At 34.1% G+C, this 18,680-nt stretch overlaps 2 protein-coding genes and 1 long non-coding RNA gene across 11 annotated transcripts in view; 2 read left to right on the forward strand and 1 right to left on the reverse strand.

Annotated features, from left to right (window-relative positions):
- Positions 1-18,680, forward strand: part of LOC131435409 (uncharacterized) — a 328,202-nt gene that overhangs the window by 10,601 nt on the left and 298,921 nt on the right. The window lies entirely within an intron of this gene.
- Positions 7,421-13,194, reverse strand: LOC131435412 (uncharacterized). The gene is made up of 3 exons (XR_009230493.1): positions 12,662-13,194; positions 10,663-12,026; positions 7,421-10,601 (listed from the first exon to the last, which is right to left on the reverse strand). It is a non-coding gene; the product is annotated as an uncharacterized LOC131435412 (long non-coding RNA).
- Positions 16,461-18,471, forward strand: LOC131435411 (uncharacterized). The gene is made up of 2 exons (XM_058603268.1): positions 16,461-16,798; positions 17,460-18,471. Exons 1-2 carry the CDS (start codon positions 16,796-16,798, stop codon positions 18,432-18,434), a joined length of 978 nt encoding a protein of 325 aa, XP_058459251.1. The 5' UTR covers positions 16,461-16,795; the 3' UTR covers positions 18,435-18,471.

The following is an 18,680-nucleotide window of genomic DNA, read 5'->3' on the forward strand; positions in this document are numbered from 1 at the left end:
ACCAGCAATATTTCAATCCAACACGAAATTCTCATTGACAACTAATTTCGTTATTAAAATCAGAAACTTTGATTCTATTTATCTATCACCGTCATTACTGAAGGACAGCAATGTCAAAGCAAAACAATCCATTAAAAAGCTAAAAGGGACAGTCTTGTTGAAACTGCTCGCAAATTGTTTAGATGTTTTTCGCATGTGTTACGATATATCCCTATATAATTTTCTAAACCGATATGTAAAAATCACGTAAACTGTTAGTGGAAAGTGTATTTATTCAGAATTTGTGCGCAGTTAAAGCGATTGTGGGTAATAATGTTTTTACGCGAAACAGTGAAGTGAGTTTCGAATGTTGCACTCTAATTGTACACGTCAAATGATGTTTTTTTTTGTATCTTCTCATTCCGGGCTACGCCGTCCGGTGTACTACTTGTATTCGGTTTTTGTTTTCCGAGTGCTCAAAGTTTTCAGTGAGAGAATCGATTTCGCGAAGTCGAATGAAGAAAACAGCGATTTAGAAGTAAAATTTTCAAAAAGAAGTTTATGTTTCGCTTATGTCTTTTTCTCCAATACAACATCGTATTTATACCTGCAAATATTGAAAAGATAACCGCAACTGAAATTTTTTTCGGTAGTAGTGTGCCATCTAGTGGCTAGTAGTCATTACGGTGTTAACGAGCGCCATATAGCTGCTAATTGCAAAAACCAATTCAACCATTTATGTTGGTTGAAAACAACGTTTTATTTCTCTAATTCAACTAAAAAATTAGTTGAATGGATATGAAGCGTGCCTTAGCTAAGAAATGACAGCACGTTTAATTGGTGAATTCAACTAAAAAAAATAGCCATTTCAACAAATATTTTATTATTATTAAGAAAATTAGAATTAAAAAATCTAAATTAGCAAAAGTAAGATTTTTTTAGTTGTCTCAAAAAATAACTAACTAAAATCAGAAAATCAACTAATTTTTTCGCCAAAATGCTAATTTCGGTCTTTCCTTGCATAAAGAACGTGCCACTCATTCAATCCGTTTCTAATTGCTGTTTCGATTCCGTATCTCTCAAAACTTTCAAGGAATAAGGTATAGCTGAAGCCAACCTGTTTTTTTTTTCAGTCACTAGTTTTAGTAATTCGCTTTGTTTACCGATATCCTAAAGGTTGCGAAGTTAACGGCTTAATATTACTCGATTGGAAAATGTTTCGGCAAGCTCAAAGAAATTGTTTGATTAAATATAAAAACAGTATAACATATGTTTTTGAATCAGTAGTTGGGTCAAAATTCAGCCAAAGCAGTGCTGCCCGATCAGAAGAAAATAGTTAAAGCATACCTTATTATGTCCTAGTCTCCGGCTAGCAAGAGAGTGATGTTCGTAAGCTTGACTTAAGTGCTAAAATAGCTAAACAGAATACCTAAAACTGCTACCCGCATGAGCAGAGTAATATCTAATTGAAGTATATCTAATACCAGAACCGTAGCACAGTAACAGTGAAATGTAGAATACAGTGAATAAAATTAAAGTGCATTTAAATTATCTTCGAGGGAACACGATTAATGGTTTCATAAAGTATTTTCCTATTGTTGATGTATACCAAATGAACGACACAATAAAATCAAACGATGAGTAACTATTTTACTAAACTTGTACATTTTATAATCCAAAATTTTAATGTATGGAGTTTTTCTGGCATTTTTACTATCAGTAGTTGGGTCAAAATTCAGCCAAAGCAGTGCTGCCCGATCAGAAGAAAATAGTTAAAGCATACCTTATTATGTCCTAGTCTCCAGCTAGCAAGAGAGTGATATTCGTAAGCTTGACTTAAGTGCTAAAATAGCTAAACAGAATACCTAAAACTGCTACCCGCATGAGCAGAGTAATATCTAATTGAAGTATATCTAATACCAGAACCGTAGCACAGTAACAGTGAAATGTAGAATACAGTGAATAAAATTAAAGTGCATTTAAATTATCTTCGAGGGAACACGATTAATGGTTTCATAAAGTATTTTCCTATTGTTGATGTATACCAAACGAACGACACAATAAAATCAAACGATGAGTAACTATTTTACTAAACTTGTACATTTTATAATCCAAAATTTTAATGTATGGAGTTTTTCTGGCATTTTTACTAAATTCGCTATAAAAATTCTAAAATTTCTTTAGAAGTTATCAAAATTTTCTAACAATTTAGCAAATACGTTTGTCTTATATCTAAATAAATTATATTATTTCTAAATAGCGGAATACTAGCAAAAGAAGCTATTATACCAAATTGAAGCATTATTCCGCCATTTCAATCATAAAATAATGCCTAAATACGCTATGATAGTAAAATAAACTATTACTTCGATATAAGTTTGCTATCGCTTTATATTCGGGTGGGTCCCCAAAACTCTGGTTCTTGTTTTGGTTACCTGCTTACCTCTCCGGCTGGTGTCATCCGAACATCGTATACGTGTTATCTAGAAGGTTAAATTGTTTGTTGTATGATGCAAATTGAAACATTCACTATGTACGTTGCATATTGAACCGAAGAAATTTGTCGACGCTTGAAGAGCTTAAATATCTCTTTGGCGCTCACCGGAGCCGCTGTTTTACGTTTACAGTCGCTACAATTTTTCCTCCTGCTCATCAGATGCTTTTTCAATGTTTTGATGACGCAGGAAACAGTAAAATGATAAATCTATGTGACGCGTTTGGATTTTAGATTTTTTTCACGCATCTGTTTTTTTACAACAACTGTAAGCGCTTGGTCGATTCTGCTAAAACTCTGCTGGCGTGAACAATACACTTTTGCATGGTTCATGATTTTTAATATATTTTAAGGTGCACATGTAAATTCAAGAGATATTTACTACAGAATCTGTTTATATTAGTTACGTCTTTTAAAAACTTATTGTACTCGACAGTTTTTTGGTTCGTTTATAGAGTTTTTAACCTTAAAGTCATTCACTTCTTCAGGCCAGAAAAAGTTTCTGATCCTATGTGCGGGGTAGGGAATCGAACCCAGGTTAGCGGCGTGAAAGACATCGGTGTACCCATCACGCTATACCCGTCCCGAGTATTTTGACGAATTTCAAATAGTTCAAACGTTAATTCTTGTTTTATCATTTTGCAAATGTGTGTTGTGTTTTCGATGATTATCGGAATCATTTTTTCTAGCGTTATCAGTGCGTTTGTCAGCTTAATATGCAAGTTGGTATCGTTAACGTTTTGTCTTCGACTCGTTAGTGCAGAGCAGTTTAAATTAAGTTCAGTTCAACTAAGCAGATGTAAAGCTTGAAATCTACTTTCGTAATAATTCTAATCGACAAGTAGGAGGCATGTCAATGTTTTTGTCTGCTTATACACTTGTTCAAATTTACTCTCCAGTGAGCAATTTGTACTCAATTTTGCTTATTTAATTCAATTGACAAAAAGTGAGTAACATTGAATTAGAAAACTGAGTGACTTCTACTCTGTTTCTAAATTGACAACAAATTTTTGCTCACTGGGCTTGTAAACGTTGTTCGAGAAAATTGTGGAAAATTTGATCGTAGAAGCAATTACAGGTCTCACGGATGAGAATTATCACTATTGCATTTTTTCATTACCTCAGATATGAAAGGATTAAGGTGTGCAATTGTCAAAGTCAAAGCTTGGTTTAATAACTTCACAATGTAGTTTCTTTTTTTGGAAATTGGTTTTAGAACCAAAGTTATCTTTTTTGCCGGAGTCAAGGTTGCGGGTTGATTTGTGCTCTAACCATTACCAATCAGAATAATGTACACTCCATCTCCAGCACTTTTCATACAACAACTAGATGAAAACAAATATATGGGCTTATAATCGTGTATAGCGAACCATGGAAGCATTTCTTGGGGTAATTGAACTATGTAAAATACCATCAGATGCGAAGAATCGATGTGTCTTAGTTTCGCTTAATACAGTAAGGGTAAAGATAGTGATATTCCGTTCACGACTGAATTATTTAAACTGCTGCAGTCCCCGGGTTGGCGGTACAATGCATAGGCACTAGTCTTGCAAGTCATCGGTCATAGAGACATCTATGTGTTACACCCGGGACTTTTCAGCCCATGTGTTAATACAACAGCCCTCGGTGAAAGACCTAATGGGTACAACCGAAATGAATGAAACTTATAAACAATAACATAACATAACACAACATAACGTAACATAACGTAACATAACATGACATAACATAACATAACATAACATAACATAACATAACATAACATAACATAACATAACATAACATAACATAACATAACATAACATAACATAACATAACATAACATAACATAACATAACATAACATAACATAACATAACATAACAAAAAAATAAAGTTTAGGAGAAAAATATGCCTATTTCTTTATGTGAATTCAGTTTTTTATGAGCAAGATTCCATTTTAATAGCTTTAATAGCTTTAATTTAATAGCTACTACGGAAAATATTGATAATTTCAGAGGCCATAGTTAAATTCACTTAGCTGTTCAAGAGGAGCCAACAAAGGTGTGCACTCGTGAACCAGCTGTTAAATAACTCATTTGATTAACTCTCACAAAAACTTTTCGAACAAACTACATTTGACTAACTCTGCAAGCAGTTTCAATGATACAAAAGTGCTATATAGAATCCAGTCAGAAGTCAATTGTGATTCTAAAAATGCACTTGCACTTGACATTTCACATGTACTCACTGATGACTACTTCCCGGTTCTTATATAATGGAGGGACACTTTAATGGCAGGGAATCATCATAAAAGACATTCATTGTGCCCGGAAACTACGTGCTTAATTTTCTGAAACTATTCCTGGCCACTTTAGCATGCACTACGATGTGGCTACATCTTGCATACCTTGTGCCCTTGGGCGTCATGGTTTCTGACCTAAGCACAGGAAAAATGGTCGATTTTCCGCAGCAACGTTCACATTGCAAGAACACACGGGCAGGCAGTCTTGTTACATGATTTAGGCAAAATTTCATAAATGGTACTGTACCCTAATGCTACGCGAAATATCAACCATTTCATAATTTTTTAATGATTTCTTTGTCATGTGCGGCATAACTTTTTTCAATATTACACCTAATTAAAATGTGGCTAAGCTATTATAAATCGTATCTACCTATATTTCTTACGCTCTATATTAGAGATTTAGTATCGAGATGTATTGTAGAAATAATGACCACGATTCACTCGAGTAAATAATATCAATTTGATACAAAAAACTCTAATTGTCAACACAATTATGAGGAGAGGTTGGAATATTTCGTTAGTTACATTTCTCGCTTCTTTCGAATCTCAGGTGTATTCTATCTTGATCATTTTTTTATGCTGATGTTTGATATAACAGAATAGACGTGATAGCGCAAGGAAACCATGAAGACACTCATGATAAGCACCATCGTGACGTAGCTTGGGTTTTGAAATACGGCGAAAGTGTTCCTTCTCCTCGTTGCTTGTGTTCTATTATCAAGGATAGACTCAAGAGAGGTCGATCGGCCAAGCTGATGAAACGAAAATATTTGTTGACCCTCTTATCGGACGGATATGCATAGTGTTTTATTTTTTATGCATAAGACTCACTGACTTAAAATATATAAGAATATAATAAAGTTTCAATTTGTGTTAGTAATAAATTGATATACATCTACGAATGGTTTGAAGCTTAGGAAAAAACAACATGTATCTCGCCTCGAGCAAATGTCTCATACAATGTATGTTTAAAATAATTACAACGTACGGTTGAAAGACTGAAGAATTGGAAAAAATAAAGATTTAATGATAATATTGATATAAGTCTACGTTATTCTACTAAGAAAAAGAAGGTAAACTGCTCATACTTGCATATCAGTCTTACATATAAAAGAGAAAATTCGAAAATAAGACATGATCTAATTTTTATTTTTTTTTTAATTTTTTCACTCAAACCCACCCATATAATTTTGTAATTTCAGTATTATGCTCCGTGAAATCAGTATCTGTCTTATTTTTGCTAAGAAACTAAATGTGTGTATGTGTGTATGTAACGTGATTTTGTACTAACTTTTCTTAGAGATGTTCAAACCAATTTTCACAAACTTCAAATGACAGGTCTTGTGGTCTCATACAAAATTCCTGCATATTGCTCGATCCGACTTACGGTTCCAAAAGTATGGGGTAAAATGCGCAAAAAAATGAAAATGTGTGTACTAAATTTTCTCGGTAATGGCTGAACCGATTTTCACAAAATTAGTTTCAAATGAATGGACCTAGGATCACACATAAAACTTCTGAGTTTCTCTTGATCCGACTTTCGGTTCCTGAATTAAAAGTGTCAAAATTCCAATTTCGAGTTATTTACTCACTTTTCTCAGAGATGGCGAGACCGATTTTTGCAAACTTAGATTCAAATGAATGGTCTACATAAATGAATACAAAACATTTGAAATTTATCTGGTTCTGACAGAGACATAATTGCGTGATTGACATGGGATCGCATTCGAGTTAAATAAAAATTCGGTGATTTATTACTACTCGAATTCTTGCGGGAGATATTTCGAATTTTTCAAATACGGTGGCGTAAAGTGTTACAGAAGAAATATCACTTTCATCAAGATCGTAAACATGTCTACGGAAACTTCAAACCTTGCTTTACAATATCCTCGAATGAACGCTTACAATTATTATATGAACATGAAAGCCACAAAATGGTCATGTATTGTTTCTAAGAGTGCGCAAGGGTAAGGTAATAATGTGCAATGGTACATAAGAATGCGCACAATGAATTCTCGAGCCTAAGTATGAACCATACGTGTTCATATTTTTTTACCAGGAGTCATCTCATTCGTAGAGTCGCAATATTATTTATCCAATTACTCGACTTTCAATCAACGAATTGTGATAAAACCGGATACAATATCTTTGTTTCAGCTATAACAAGCAACACCTCAGAAAAAATAGCTCGAAAATTGTTCAATACTTATGTTATAGTGACGCGAAAACTCGAAGCGAATGCACCTATTTTCATCTTAACTTTAAAATCAATTATTCGAACAGAGACAGCTGATCTCACTCTGACTAATAGTAAAAGGTTTTTTTGTGGCCGTTTTTGCACTTTACGCCTAATAGTATCAGTACAGGATATGGAAGTTGATAATTTCATTTTGGATTTGCATATTTCAGCGGAAGAAAATACTGTAATGCTCTTTGGGACAAATTCCAGGTCTGGGCCAAATTCCAGGTCCTTAGAAGTGCCGAATCGAATTCTCCGATATTGGACACAGTTCGGTCAAAAATACTATATATCAATATGGATCACTCTTGCGATTCACGAGGGACATCACTGTCAAGTGCGGTGGCAAAAAAGGTTGCTAATACACTACAAATATTTTAATGCACATACGACAGCTTCCAAAATCAGTACACTGATCCAAACAACTACAAATATCATTCTCGCGCCAACTAACAAAGCAGACGCATCGGATCCAAGCTAAGTCTTGCATTTTGTAACGCGACCGCGAAATTTTTTTCTCCTTTCGTTGGAAAGTTTTGCTTGGAAAGTCCAAGTCAGTGTGAAGGAAGTGAAGTGTTGATGAAATAATTATACTGGTTTTACATTAGTAGAATTGAAATAATTATCAGTTGAAACAGAAAATACTATTTTTGCAAAAAAGGATAAAGTTGCATGAGTAGCGATGAAAAGAATTTCCACGGATTCGATGAAGCTCGATTTCTAAGAATGGAGTCGAATCCCTTTCAAATTCCGATAGAAGATGAAAGAAGTGGCCAAAGGAGAAAACTGGAGGACAGTGAAGATAACGAAGACGGTAAAAAGCACGGTAAAAAACCCAAAGACATGACATTGAAGAGAAAAGACAATACACAAGGTACAAAAGAAAAAAACAAAACCACAACCGATAGAAACTAACATTGACGACTCAATGGACGAAGATACTGTAAATCCGATGAGTACGGTAAGTGTGACCAACAATGACAATAAAATCGATAATAAAAAACCTAAAGTTAAAAAAAACCAAAAAGATGCATGCGCAGAAAATTGGATAAAAAATACAATTAATACAATCTTCTTCATAGAAAAACAAAACAAAGAACAAAAAACAATACACCCCATGGAAAAAGCTAAAATTCTCCATAATATTGGTGTCAAACAGTACAAAGAACTCAAAACAGCGGGCCAAGGTCGATTCAGAATCTCTTTTAACCGGCCCAGAGAAGCAGAGGGGTTGATTAACTCCAAACTTCTCACAGACGAATTTAAATATAAAGTATATATCCCTAACATGTTCAAACAAACAATAGGAGTAGTAAGAAACATTCCACCCACATTGACAGATGAAGAAATACTAAAAAACATTAAAGCAGATAATAAAACAATAACTAAAATTGAGCGTATCCAAAGGATGGAGAAAAACAATTTAATACCCACATATACCATTAAAATTTATGTAGAGGGCTCTGAACTCCCGGAACGCATTTCTATTTATGGAGTACACGCTAAGGTCGACTTTTATATATTTCCTATCAAACTGTGCAGTAAATGTGGTAGATACGGACACAAAATAAAAGTGTGTAAAAGTAGCACACAACGTTGTTTTACATGCTCTTTAGAACACGATGGCATAACTTGTAATGCTCCCCTAAAATGTATCCAATGCAACGGAGATCATAAAGTAACAGACAAAAATTGTCCAGAAAGAATCAGGCAAGACAAGATACGATATTTAATGCAACAGAAAAACTAACCTTCCAAGAAGCCGCCATACGCTATCCAAAAAATAATTCAGTTCAACATAGACTAGACTCATTGGAACAATATCCACCCCTTCCACAAAATGGCCCAACACCTAAAGAAAACAAAGAATTGATCGAAAACGTAAAACAACAAATCCTAAAACAAATAAACCTTGAATCCATTTTTACCAAAATGAAAGTCATTCAGAATACTATAATCAAACATTCAGAACAACATAAAAACAGAAAGGACTCAATTGACACAGATATCCTACTGATTAACATTAGCGATCAAATCAAAACAATAATCGAACAGGAAGTTGAAATACAAAAAATTAGCAAAAATAAACCAAACCCAGTAATTCCATGGACAAGCTCAGGAACCTAAATTTCATTCAACACAATATAACTAGCATTAGACCACCTGATACTCGAAAAACATTAAATAACTTCCTCCAAACAAATAATATAGACATAGCAATCCTTCAAGAAATATGGTTAAAACCAAATGAAAACTTCAAATTCCCTGAATATAAACTCATAAAGTCAACTAGAACAACAGGTTACGGCGGAGTCGGTATTCTAGTAAGAAACGAAATAAGATTTCAAGAATTCAAACTACCATTAACAAGTCCGTTAGAAGCAATAGCAATAAAAACCCTGAACACCCAACCAGAACTTCTAATAATATCTATATACATACCACCTCTACCTATTAGAAATCAAGATATTAAAGAACCTCTCATAAAACTACTAGATGAAATAGACAAAACAAACTTACAAACAATTATTGCAGGAGATTTCAATGCGCATAACCGCATATGGAATACAAAACACCCTAACTGCCCTAGAGGAGAGCTATTGGCAAACTTACTTGAGAAAACAGATTTAGTTATTCTAAACGACGGTTCCCCAACTTTAATCAAACCCCCCCGATACATTACCATCAGCCATAGACCTAACATTAGCATCATCTAATATATCCACAAAAATAGATTGGAGATCCATAGACGAAGAAATTTTTAGTAACCACACAATAATAAAATTTGAAATAAGAAACACAATACAAACATATTTGAGTAAAATAGAATTTATCAACAAAGAAAAAGCAATAGAAGGAATAAATAAAATATCAACACGAACAATAAATAATCAATACGATTTAACATATTTTATTGAAGACAAAATCAACCAAGCGAAATATATCAAAAACAACTTAAAAAACATTCCAAAACCATGGTGGAACCAAGAAATAAATCAACAATGGAAACAAAAAAATAAACATCTTACACAATATTTCAGAAATCAGACTTATGAGAATTACATACAGTTCAAAAAGTCTAAAGCAAAATTAAAACAAATGATCCGTAAAGAATCCAAGAATAGTTGGAATAAACTTGTGAATTCTATATGCCCAGAGATGTCCCAACATCAACTATGGAATACTGTTAGAAAACTAGGCGGTGGGCTTCCTTCAAAAAATAATTTACACTTATTAAATGATAGTAAAATAGCTCTCGAGTTCATCAATAATAATTTTCCAAACACCCTTGAAAAAATAAACTACACCCCTAAACGAACAACTGAAACCATTGACTTCGACCATAATCATATACTGAAACTCATAAAATCAAAAAAAGATACTTCTACACCAGGTCAAGATAATATATCCTTCTATATTCTCAAAAATATAAATTTCAAAATGTTAATAAAAATTTTAGAAATTCTCGAGTTAGTTGCAAATAATGGAGAGATTCCCGATGAATGGAGAGCCATCAGATTAGTACCGATACTAAAACCAACAAAAAATCCAAATTACTCAAGCTCATACCGTCCGATATCTATGCTAGCAGTTTTCCTAAAACTAATTAACTTTACAGCTAAATTCCATCTGACAACCTTCATTGAAAAATCCCAATTATTACCAAAATATTCCTACGGTTTTAGAAAAAATACATCCGCTATTAATTGCATTAATACACTTATCTCCCACATTCACCAATCTAAAAGAGAAGGAAAAGTCATATTAGCCACATTTCTGGATCTATCCAAAGCCTTCGATAATGTAAACATTGACACGTTAATGAGGATACTCGAAGAAACAAATGTACCACCAGCTTTAATAAATTGGATTTATTACTATCTTAAAGAACGCACTATAATTCTTACAATGAATGATGGCACGATAATCAGGCGAACTACAAATAAAGGTTTACCCCAAGGCTGTCCGTTATCCCCAACTCTTTTCAATATTTATACAATGCAAATTCATTCTAAAACAAATGGAAAAAAAGTTTTAATTCAATTCGCTGATGACTTCACGGCATTGGTTGAGGCAGAAAACTTACAATCAGCAACAGTTGAAACGAATATATTCCTATCTGAAATATCAGAGATCTGCAAAAAACTTAACATGGAAATAAATCCAGATAAATGTGCCACAATGGTTTTTACAAACAAATTTCACCCAACCACAAGTATTTCACTAAATGGTATTCCGATAGAAAATAAAGCTTTTCATAAATTTCTTGGTTTATATATAGATTACAGATTAAAGTACACAAAACAAATAGAAATAGCATCAGCCAAAGCCAATAAAAAAATCAATATCCTAAAAATGATCGGTAGAAAAACTAATGGAGCACATCCACAAACTATGCTAAAAATTTCCAAAGCGATAGTACAGCCCCACTTAGACTACGGAATAACAATAGTAGCTGCAGCAGCAAAAACAACATTTGCCAAACTAGAAACAACACAACATTCTTTTATCAGAACATCTCTACGCTTATTAAGATCCACACCAAATCACGTTGTACTAGCGGAAGCAGGAGAATTACCATTAAAGGAAGGAGCAGAATACCTCGCATTTAAAGAAATAACTAAATTATTACACTATCAAAATAGCCCATTAATACCCTTTCTATCAAGAGCCATACAATCAGAAACAATTAACAAAAAGAGTTCATTTTTAGAGAAAATAGCAAGTATAAATAACTATCATTTGTTACAATTAGGAAAAAGAGTAAAAATTGACAAACCCAACAAAATAAAGGTAGTATCAGAAATCGAAGGTCTCTCCAAAACAAACACGCCTATTAGTGTTCAAAAACAAATGGTGATTAACCTAATTAACAGTAAATACACAGACAAATATAAAATTTTCACAGATGGCTCCAAGATTGATGGTAAAGCCGGATATGGTTTATACATCTCTCCAGAAAAAACATCTTACAGCGGTCGACTCAAATCACAATTCACCATTATGAACGCAGAAATAACAGCAATACTAAAAGCAATAGAATTTTTAATAGACAATAAACAGGACGCAGCGGTAATATTCACAGACTCAAAAAGTGCCACAGAATTAATTAACAATACATACTCAGAGGAAAACTATCTCATTTGTGAAATATTTCAAAAAATTAAAAACTCAAAAATAAATGAATTAATAATACAATGGATACCAGGACACATAAACTTATGTCGTTTTCGTTTTTAAATTGCACTACACTGGTGTAGCGAAAGCTGCACTGAAACCGTTCGTTTTTACCAATTGCACTACACCAGTGCTACACTTTTTCTGCACCGATACCACTGGTGTAGCACTCATCAAAAGTTTGGTGTAGCTCTGTGCAATGGAATCGTTTATTGTAGTCAATGGTTACTGTTTATGTTTTCGTCATTTTTGTTCGTTTATTCATGCCTCAGTGTAGCACTGCACCGGTGTAGTGCAAATTAAAAACGAAAACGCCATTAATTGGAAACGACAGAGCTGATCATGCAGCAAAACTAGGGACAACAAGAAATAAAATAGAAGAACTTGCAAAAACAAAAGACGACCTGGTACTAAGTGTAAAACATGAAACTATGTGTCTGTGGAACGAACGTTATAAGGAACTATCAAAAGAAAAAGGTACCTACCACTATGAAATATTACAAGAACTAAAGCTCAAACCGTGGTTTTATAAAATAGACTTGCCATCTAACGATATAATCACTGTCACCAGACTCCGATCAGGCCATACAGCAACTAAAGATAAACTATACAAATGGGGTTTAATACCAAACGACAAATGCGACTCATGCAACATTACTGAAAATATAACGCATATATTATATCATTGTCACAAATATGATAAAATTAGAAAAAAATACCCGCTGATTCAAAACAAAATTGATATAAGAGTCATCCTTACTAAAAACACAATTAACGAGATAAAACAAATAGTAGATTTCATAAAAGAAACTAAAGTCAACATTTGACAATATTACACTCATCTAGATCAGATTATTTCATCAACATAATACCTCACACGACAAAATTGACGTTTCAAGCAAAGAGCGTGAACGAATTCATTTTCATTTGACAAATAATCAAACGTCAATTAACGTATAAGCAAGACTTGGCTGATATGGACCAAATGGTCTGCGCCATAAAAAGCGAGAGAGAAAAAAAAAACTACAAATATATGGGATATATCTCGATATAAACCGCACGAAAAAATAAGCTGCAAATACGGTTTAGAATCGCAATCTGATACTAATTCGGATGAGAACATTTTGTTTTTATAAAAATCCCTATTTATATAAATATGTGTGAAATGTGCACGCAGAACTAAACAAATTAATCTTAATGTTGGTTCCAGAATTTTACCAACATTTCCGAATTATGTACTATAATTTCTTGATTTGAAAAATTATGGTTACGGTGAAAGAAATATACAATATTAGGTTGTTTAATAAACAGGTAAATGCTTCAAAAAAATACAATTTAGTATATGAATAAACCGTAATTCGCTTCAACGAGAGCTATCAATTGAAGTAAAAGTAATAAGTATAACTTGTTCTTTTGCTTACTGAATTGCACTTATCATACTATTTATTAACATTTTTCAGTGCTAAACAAACTTTCTTTTTGTCGAATTTTGGAATGGTTTGTCTGTTGAATAAAATTCAATTACTTTTCAGAAAATAAATATCGAAATTTCAATTTTTGACTAAAAGTTTAAACTATTCGCAAAACAGTTCACATCAAGGGGCAGATCGCTTTGTACACACACATGTACATTGATTATAGACAATTTATAGAAATGACCATTACAATTCTTACATTCTTACTTTCCTCAGAGAAAAGATTGAATGTCATGAACGCAATGAAAAAATATCGCAATCAAAGTAACTTGTAACACCGTTCATTTCATTTTAATTTTGTTCTATATATCAGAAGTGATCTGCCAAACATTGACTTCACAGCCTATAGGTTTCGTCTTTTCAGCACTATTCATAACATTCATGAGCAAAGTTAAATACTACTTCATAACTCTTTTGAAAGTGAAGACGATAGGTCTAAAAGAGCATAATTCTACATTGTTTATAGGCGATATTTACTTTCGTCAGAAAAAAAAACACATTTAAATATTAAAATGTTTACACCTCTATGTGGGCATCATGCTCAATTATTTTTGACATTTCACTTCTGGGTGCACGCTAAACGCAAACTATTGAACATGACTGAACTAATAGCATTTTTCGTCACGAGATGGTGTTACTGTGATGTCTTCATCGATTTGTATTGAATTCGTTAAAGTGATCCATATTGATATATAATATATTTGGTTCGGTGCAACACCTATGAAGGAGTTCGGAACAGGCTTATAAAGACACTGATGAAGAACGCAAAAAGCGTTTCGAAATACCGATATCTGGTCGTTCACTATTACGTTAGTATCATAACGAAAAAGTTTTTTTTTTCATAGTGGAATCCAAAGGAACCTATCACTTCTTTCTTTAAGACGGTTTAGTTTTCATTCCACCGCTCAAAATACAAATTTAGATTTTTTTTCACGTAATATAACTATTCCGGATATTCTTATTGCTGAGGAATAGACTCTTAGACTTATATGCATAAAACAAATCTGCACTAGATAACAAGATGAATTAATATCCCTCGTAGCTTCTCGTACAACGACGTTATCACTAATAAAGATAACTCAATAAATCATCGCTAGCAGTAGAGTCCAGCTTGTCAGCAACAGCATCGGAAAATGTGAGAGAACCATATTTCATCTCCATTTACCTTCTAATGTCAACTTGGTTTACACTCGAAGGGTGAAATTGGCACTGATTGACGTCAGCGTTCAATCATTGTACTCAATCAAAACGAAACAAGTAACTGTGACGATAGAATGGTTTCGCTCTAAGTACTAGCTAGAAAGGTTTGTCTCAACGAGCTCTTTCTTCGGCCTTGTTGAATACCGAAGCAAACCGTTTTCAATTTGAAGTAATCCTCTCTAAGAATGACACGTACTAATTGAAGTGACCAGTGTTGAGCGCCAAGAGTAAGGTTAAGGTAATGCTGATGATACAACGATGAAATAGAACACGGGTATGTACATACTTTGCTAACTGTCAGTTAATGCAAGACCATGAAACTCAAGATCATCTTTAACTACAACCACACGGGCATGTAAACTTTTCGTAAATAAAATTCTTTTTCGGCTACGTGCCAAAACTGAAACAATAACTTTCGAGAAAATTCGAAATTCTCATCCAATTCTAAGATTCTGTCATCTCGGGGAAAGCGAGGTTAATTCAATTTATTGTGTTAGGAGTGGAACCAGTTATAATCTACATTAGCTGAAAGTCAGTGTCGATTTAGGAGCAAGATATTTCACTCACATAAGGCATCCATTGTCTACTGGGATAATGCACGGAACCACCCGCGATACCATTTCAACCAGAATATTAGTTGATTTTCTGAATTCGATTGGTTAAAATTTGGTACAACTAATCGATTGTTGTTTTAACTAAACTGCCATTTTTGTTTTTCGATTAGCAGAAACGATGGTTGAAACAACTAATTTAACTGTTTGAAAAAAATGCTCTCAATTAGTGAGGACACATACCTTTCAATTTCAACAAATATTTTAGTTGAAATAACTGATGTTGTTATTGAAACAAAATTCTGTTAGTTGAAAAATAAATCGGTTTTATTTGTTTTAGCAATTGCAAATAGTTGAATCAACTCGAACAATGTTATTGATTTGCGAAAATTTTAGTCAATTTATATGAGCTTGGGTGCATCAACCGCTGGGAATTGGAATTTTGCGACGGCAACTCAAACGCGCCATTCAATCGCAGCGCGTTCTGTGTATTTAAAACCCTTCGCTCCTGTCACTTTCATAAATTAAATTCATGTAAAAAAGCGTTTTATTGCTAATGCGAACATCATCATCGGTATCAAACAGCTGGAAGTAAAACAGTCTGCTGGAAGTAAATCAATGATCGAATTTGAAGCATAAAATTATTGCGCATACCTGAAAGATTACGAGATGATCATTCATTAACATTTTCTAATTTGGCACCAAATCTTTTTCATCTTAAACAAGGTTGACTTTACCACAACACCGCTGTTAGATAAACACTTGTTATCATAAATTTATCAAATCGAATGAACACAATTTCACCAAACGCTTTAACCATCGATGTTGTTTTCATTGACATTTTGAAGCGACGCGAACAGATTTCAACTAAAAAAGTTGTTGATTTTGCATTGTAATTATTGTTTTGCTTTCAGCTGTCTCCGGCATTTGACAGCATTAAAAACAACATATTTTTCAACTACTTGAATATATGCAAATCAAAAACCATATTGGTTGAATCAAAAAGAAATTAGTTAAATCAACTATCGCAAAAATCAAAAACTGCGATATCGCAATTTTAAGATCGAAGGGTTCTCCGTGTGGTAATTGTAGAGTCAAGGAAATAAATATAATTTAAATACAGTTACTTGTTAATACCCATTCAATTATTATTCCTGAAAACCCCGATTCCACTCTGGTACAATGAATACAATCTGTAACATGTAGAGAGAGAATCTACGACATGAGAGCGAGATATACTTCGAGCTCAGTGGAGAACATACATTGGCGAGGAACGGACGCTAGCATAGCAGCGGTGGAATAACGCAATTCCATGAAAGATTACCGGAGGAGGATTAAACCGAAAAGACGTTGATAGAGATTCTACAAATTGGCGCAGTCGATAGGATTTATAATGGTGAGTCTGGATAACATAAAATATAGATTTTCTTCGTCATCCGGTTGTCCAGTGGATTTTTTTTCCAAAACTAGAAAATGGCTTCCTCCTTTCTACCTATATTCTTCGATTATTGCTGTCTAAACCATACACTGTTGAACGATAATATTCTACAGTGTTGGTACAATCAATATACAAGTAAATAACTCACTTGGATCGTTATGCATGAGGTGGTATGTGGTATCTGAAAGTTGGAGCATTGTGTAATGTGGATACGCGAGCCCGGTTGACGACCGAAGCGCATGTGTTAGTAAACCAAAGCGAAATTAGCTACATTATGGAATCAATGTTTGTGTGTGTGTGGTATCGCATAAACAGTTGCTAGCAGAAGCAAAATAGGAAAAGTTAATGCTGATGGCATATGACTTTGGTTGCGCATAGGGATAAAACTGCGAGGCCGGCTGAAGACCGTAGCGCTTAAGACAGAGAATAACGCGAGGCCGGTTGAAGACCGTAGCGCACAAAACGATTGAGAATGTGAGACCGGTCCAAGACCGCAACAAAAGATGCTGGATATTTAATCTTGAATGAATGACCATGAGAACTATAATAATGTTCATAAATTCGAATTAATGTGTGTTACATTGCGTTACATTAATTGAGGTCTTGTTAATATTTACAGATGAACTCAGACAAGGACTGGCCGTTGGAACCGTTTAACGATTCATTGGTTCCATCTGATTTGCGACGTGAATGGGAAGAATGGCTCAGAGCGTTTGAACTGATTGTAGAGCTCAGGAAAATCGAATCACAACATGAAAAATTCATACTCCTCATGGCACGAGGAGGCCGAGGACTCCAGCGTATTTACTGTAACTTGCGACCTGTTGCTGGCGAAATTACCCCGGATCCAGTAAAAGTTCCTTTAATACTTCCCGAAACGCCAGAGTACGACAATGCGGTGAAAAGATTAAACCACTTTTTCGTGGGTAAACGAAACGAACGGATTGAGCTGGAAGTTTTCCGTTCGATGAAGCAATTATCTGACGAACCGTTTAGTTATTTTATTTTGCGGTTGCGCACACAAGCGACGCGGTGTGACTTTCGATCCCGCGAAGAAATTGAAATATTACATCAAGTGGCAATGGGTGCCCGTGATGAGCATGTCAGAGATAAAGGTCTAGAGGATTCTATGTGCTTGGATGATTTGACAAACTACGCGATGAACAGAGAAATGTTACAAAAGCTAAAGGAGAAAGTTCGTCAATGCAAGAACGACGAAGACGATAGATCAGTTGCTGTTGTTAAACAGGACTGGAGGAAAAAGCCGAAATTTAATTCTAGTTTCCGCGAGAACCGTTGGGGCCAAATAAAACATACTGAGGTTGAATGTGGAAATTGCGGTTCATGGAAACATTCTAAAGAATCACGAGAGTGCTCTGCTCGAAAAGCTCGGTGCAACAAATGCGGGCGTACGCAACAAATTACGCAAGAAAATGCAAATCAAGCAACTACGTTAACGTTGGAAACACAGGGACCAGAAACCGTTCCAGAGCTATGGATGTTAATTCGTTACGAGTTGACAATCAATACCGTCACCATGAGGAGTTTGCTAAGATTGTATTACCACGTGACTCATCGGAAATATCGAAGGTAGAATAGTTTGCATTTGTTATGTTGAATTACATAAAAGATTTAAGGTTATTTTTCATTCATCGACATCATTGCATTACAAGAATAATGCGAGGTATCGTAGAATCTCAATGAATTTGCAATACTCGAATAGTAAAGAATTTAAATACATGATCTAATTTAAAAACTATGTTTCTTTTATCTTCGCCAAATTCAGATACGAGAGAGAGACAATGGATTAATAATATGTAAAATTGATAAAATTCCTGTA

Source organism: Malaya genurostris, chromosome 3, assembly GCF_030247185.1.
Source record: "Malaya genurostris strain Urasoe2022 chromosome 3, Malgen_1.1, whole genome shotgun sequence".
NCBI lineage: Eukaryota > Metazoa > Arthropoda > Insecta > Diptera > Culicidae > Malaya > Malaya genurostris.